Source organism: Mesocricetus auratus, unplaced genomic scaffold, assembly GCF_017639785.1.
Source record: "Mesocricetus auratus isolate SY011 unplaced genomic scaffold, BCM_Maur_2.0 Super-Scaffold_100014, whole genome shotgun sequence".
In the NCBI taxonomy this organism is placed as follows: Eukaryota; Metazoa; Chordata; class Mammalia; order Rodentia; family Cricetidae; genus Mesocricetus; species Mesocricetus auratus.
Genome location: NW_024429197.1, coordinates 49,707,057 through 49,712,551, shown reverse-complemented (window position 1 = coordinate 49,712,551; position 5,495 = coordinate 49,707,057). Strand labels below are relative to the sequence as shown.

General features: G+C 38.7%; 1 protein-coding gene across 1 annotated transcript; it reads right to left on the bottom strand.

Moving 5' to 3' along the window:
• Positions 1–974: 974 nt before the first annotated feature.
• Positions 975–1,624, bottom strand: Ifne (interferon epsilon). Its single transcript, XM_005088692.2, has one exon. The coding sequence runs from the start codon at positions 1,605–1,607 to the stop codon at positions 1,029–1,031; it is 579 nt and encodes a 192-aa protein (XP_005088749.1). The 5' UTR covers positions 1,608–1,624; the 3' UTR covers positions 975–1,028.
• Positions 1,625–5,495: the final 3,871 nt, after the last annotated feature.

Here is a 5,495-nt window from a genome sequence, read left to right as displayed (position 1 = left end):
CATCTAACTTAATTTGCAATATGCACATAACTTAAAGGTACCACTAGAAGCAGGAGTAAAAACTCTCCTTTCCCAGTCTGTGCTCCCAAATCTGCCTTCCTTTCCCCAATAGTGCAGTAATTTATCACTATAATTTATTGTTTGTGTGTTCTTAAGTTCTTCACAGATAGTAAGTACAAATATTAAGGTCATTTCATGGTTTTGCCCAAATATACCACTTGTATACATTTTCCTATATTTTTTGCTTTATGTATTTTTGTAGGGGAAGCTTGTCCTCATTTTTTTCAGCAGAATCATGATCCCTTATGTGAACATGGTGCGTACCAACTTCTGCTGATCTGGCAAATTGTGAGAGCATTTACCAATCAGCCTAGCAGTGTCTAGCACATAGGAAAAATTTCCTGCTTCCTCAGCAGTCTGTGATTCTGTGTATTTGTCTTAATTAAATCTTGAGGTGTTACCTAATAGGTTAAAATGGCATGTTAGTTAGTTGTAATCTGAATTATTATAATTATGAATGAGATTAAATCTGTTTCATTCCTATGCAAGTTGTTCATGTCTTTTGGCCATATTTCTATTAGTCTCTTGTAACAGATATATTCAGTATTTGATGCTACTTTCAACATTTATTCATTGCCTCTTACAATCTCTGGTAAACAAGGAATTCATTGGAATGAATACTGTATGTTATGGAATGCTCATTACATTAAAGGCATAGTTCATCATGTCTAACTGAAAAATTCTATGAAAATTTCACCATTTGAAGGGTCAATCACAAAATTTTGATGAATTAATTTTAATTCTCAAATACTTTAAAATTGATAGAAAGCATAACATGGCATGCATGGCAAAATGAAAATAACCGTGATCGACTCATGCAATCTCAATTCACAGCTAAAGACATGCAGAAGCAAAACAATGCAGCTATTTTACACCAAAAAGAAACATTGATGTTCACATATATCTCCTCTCACCCTGCCACCAACCTATGCTTTTAAAATGCACCGTTGGCTTTTGCTTCACAGTGTTCAAGGGTCTGTTTCTTGTTTGCTCAGCCATCCAGTGAGCCTGAACACAAAGAGCATACAGCGGTTGATTTCTACCTGGACAATAATCCAGGCACAGCTGCTGTACCTCTGGTTTTCCAAGTAGTCGTGGATCCTCCTGAAGTAGGCTTTAATCTGTATCCTAAGCCTCTGCACGCTTGGGTCACCACTCTGCTCTGCTTTTAGTTCAGCTAGCGACTCCATGTATTCCAGCTGTTGGTGAAGTGCCCCTAGGACTCTCTCTATATGGGTTTCCTCCCAAATGCCCAGAGAAAGGTGTGCCTGGAAGAGGCTGAAGACCTGCTGGAGGATCTCGTGCAGAACAGCCAGTGCATGGCCTTTTTGGTACTGGTGACGACTCACAGACTGCAGAGGAAGCAAGAAATTTTTCCTGTGAGACAGACACTGCTGGACCGATGAGACTGGCAACATTGTGGGTGGGTGCAAGCTTTCTCTCTTCATTCTTGACTGGAAGAGAATCAACTTCGGTTCTAGGGAGAAGACAGTGGAACACGCCAACAGCAGCAGCAGCACCATTTCAGGGAGCTGTTTGTGAATCATGGTGCAGGACAAAGACACTGATGTTTGTGCTAACCTTGTAAAACTCCAGTTCTAGGAAATGTTTAGCTTTCATGTATCTCAGAGAGTGATGGGGGCATTTTTTTCTGTTGCCTCTGTTTCCTTGTGTCTCATTTCCCCAAGTTTACGTCGCAGGTTTTCTGGTTCTCACTTCAAGGTTTTTATAGAACATTTCCTTTACTTTCTTCATTGTGTTGGCTCTTTGAGGAAGTAATCAAAGAACTGGCCTCACTGTACACTTTTGTTGAGACAATTAGAGTTGTTCAATCTGATCTTCTACTACCCTCATTATTTATTACACACAAGGTTTCACTTAACACAATGTACTTTCTAAATGTTTACTCAGGCTTAGTAATGTTCTTTTATTGAGAGCAAGCTTTTTTACCTAAAGCAGTATTATTTCATTGAGTATTAGTTATCAAACCCTTAGCAGTACCTGGGCAACACTCAGAGGCAAGCATTAAAATCCATAGGCCGATAACTTTGAAACTTCAAGTAGAACTGTAAATGTGCACAAATATTTGGGCAAATCAATCTGAAAATACACATCAACAGTCTTGGAATGTCTTGTATCTCATCCAATCCATTTAACATCTAATATTTTAGCTTACAAAATAAGATAAAAGTAAAAATTATAGTTATAGTCCCATGCTAGTGCAGAATGTAAACAGCTTACAAGTTCAACATAATGGCTACAAATGTGTTGGTTCCTCCATGAACACAGGAAACCAGCAAATGACAAAATTATTCGTGAGAAGAGTGGGGGGTAGTTGGTTGGTCGGTTTTCCCTAGGCTAGCTGCAGCAATGGTAAACCAACGGGAACATCTTTACAACAGTAATGCCTCCTGAATTACAAGTGTCCGGTTCCACGGTGCTACGATCCTCTGGAGTGAGTCTCCAGACTACCTTCTTACTGCCGCACAGTGTGGTAAGTGTAGTTGAGGGAACCAGACTCCAGAGGAAGTAAGAGACTCAGAAGACTCAGGATCCCCATGATGGGGCATGACCTTCCGTATGTATGTTTCCCTTATGGCTTGATGAATAAAATACTGATTGGCTAATAGCCAGGCAAGAAGTACAGGTGGGGCTGCCAGACAAGGAAAATGCTGGGCTGAGAGCAAGGAGAGAGAGACTGCCAGGAGGAGATGTCATGTAGATATCAAGGAGATAGGATGTTCCAGGTGTTCTCTGGTAAGATAAGGCCATGTAGAAACACATGGATTAGTAGTTATGGGTTAATAATTAAGATACAGCTAGCCAATAAGAAGCGCTTGCCATCGGCCAATAGTTTTATAATATAGCGACCGTGTGTTTATTTGGGGCCCAAGGGCGGTGGGACAGAAACATATGAGGGGCTTTGCTCTCCTTACTTGGCTTATTTCAGGTGGCATAATTATCTCCATTTCTATCCATGCTGTTATAAATGGCATAACTTTCTTCTCCTTTTAAAAATAATATAAACATCAAAATATTTACCTGTGTTGGTGTGGTGAGCCCAGGTGCCTGTGGAGACCAGCAGAGGGCATTGGATCCCTGACGTTGGAGTTACAGGCAGTTGTGAGCTGCCTGAAATGTGTACTGGAAACTGATCTTGGGTCCTCTCCAGAAGAGATCTTCTCCAGAAGATCTTGGTGCTCTTAATTGATGGACCATTTCTTTAGTATCTCCTTCTGTTTACATAAGGCCTAGCCATTTCATGGTGTGTGTACAACATTTTCCTTATTCAACCATCTTGTTTCTGTTCCGGGGCTATTGTAATTCCACTCTAAATATGGGAATGAAGATACCTACCTCTTCAACAGAGTGATTTTACTTTCCTTAGATTTATACCCAGTAGTGAGATTACTGAATCACATGGTAGTTCTACTGTCAATGTCTTGAGGAATCCCCTATTGTTTTCTACTATCATACTAATTTATATCCCCACCAACAGTGCTAAAGAATTTCCTTTCACACAAATTTCCTTCAATTTACAAAAATGATCTATAGTTACATTGATTTTTAAACATTTGGGAATTTTCCAGACAGCTTTGTGTTACTGATTTCTAATTTGAATGTTGTGATTAAAGAATAAAGTTTGAGTTTGTTGGTTTTATGTGTCAGAGTATGATCTACCTTGGTGATGTTCCTGGTGAACTTGAGATAATTCTACTTTCGTAGGTAGCACTGTTCTATGAATGTTGGATAGGTTCCTGTGGTTGCAAGTGTTGAAAATTTCCACATTTTCCTGATTTTGTGTTGTGTCAAGAAAGAAGTCTTAGAAAGAGAGCTAGCATGAACGTGTGTGTGTGTGTGTGTGTGTGTGTGTGTGTGAGTGAGAGAGAGAGAGAGAGAGAGAGAGAGGGAGGGAGGGAGGGAGGGAGAGAGAAAGAGGAGAAGGAGGAGGAGGAGGAGGAGGAGACAGATAGAGACAAAGCCTTCCTCTACAGATATCTTGATATCTCCAGCGTGATTTTAGATTTGTTTCTTCCATTTCAATTATATAATGTGTTTAAAACTGCATTATGTATAATACATTTTTGGGTTATGAGCTGACTAAATTAAAATGTTTTTCATTCTTGTTCTTATTTTGCAATCACCTTTTTTCCTGGAATATATTTATACTATGTTTTGATTAAGGTGTGCATGACTCTGGTTTTGTGTGTTTTTCTTGTAAATATCCCAGTGGGCTTATATTTGAAGTGATTTCTATTCTGCAGTATATGCTGGGCTTTATATTTTATCTTATCTGGCAGTCTTTGATTTTCCATTTTTGTGTTTGTGTGCATGTTCATGTTATAGTGAAGTTTTCTTGTCTTCTCTTTATTTCTTTCATTTTTTTAAAAAAGTGTCTGCCTATGTAGCCTGATCAGGACTAGAACTTTACCAAAATCCAAATAGATGATAATATAGGAGAATATTATTTTACTTAAAGCACACTATATCCAGACAAAAGTATAATTACAGATTAATATCACAAAACATATTCCTCCACATGCAACTGTTTCAAATGCCAGCCTAATAAACTATCTCCCACAATCAGTAACATAGACACAGCCGAGGAATGCACACTTGCTTGGAATGGTTGGGAAAATACACTTGATTGTGTGAGAATCTGTTGCTCCCATTTGCTACATGCACAAACTTTGTCTTTTTCTTCAGAAGCTTGGATTTCTCTTACTCCAAAGCACTGTTTTCTTCATGGTAGCAGGCATGACAGTGGTTTGGGAGGGGTTCTCTGGCATCAGAGGAAGGGACTGAGGAACAGGCTTGTTTAGAGAACTCAGATCATATACGGTTATGGGGTATCTGATCTACATAGGTAGCATGAGTACTAGGGGACTAAGCCGAGTGTGGGTACATGTGAACATATCCTTGCATGTATGCACAGAGGACAATGTCTGATGTTCAAGACCTTGAGAATGAATTTAACCAGCTGCCCAGTGTAAGGACTCTTTTAGGAGAATTTGCTACACACTTAAACTGCACCCAGAGAGGAACAGCAGTGAGGTGTCCTGATGCAGAAAAGGGTGTTACTAAACATTGCTGAGAATGACAAAAACCTTTAACAAAAATAGAGAATTAATGATGGTACTTAGCCACTATGAATGTTTATGTCCTTCTGTTAAATTATTATATAGGCACATATATATTAACTTTTATATTTCTATGAATTATTTACCATTACCTTCTATCCAAAAGTATACTGCTTTTTATTAAAATTCAAATACTCTCTGTATTTAAAATATATCAGAAATAGTTCTAATTAGTGAGAAAGGCATTTAAATTCAACCAAAAGATGGTGGCATAACATAAGGTACCTGGAGTCTAGTGTCTGCTCCTTAATGGGCAAGTAAAACGAGGAGTTTTTAGCAACTACGAAACTGGGT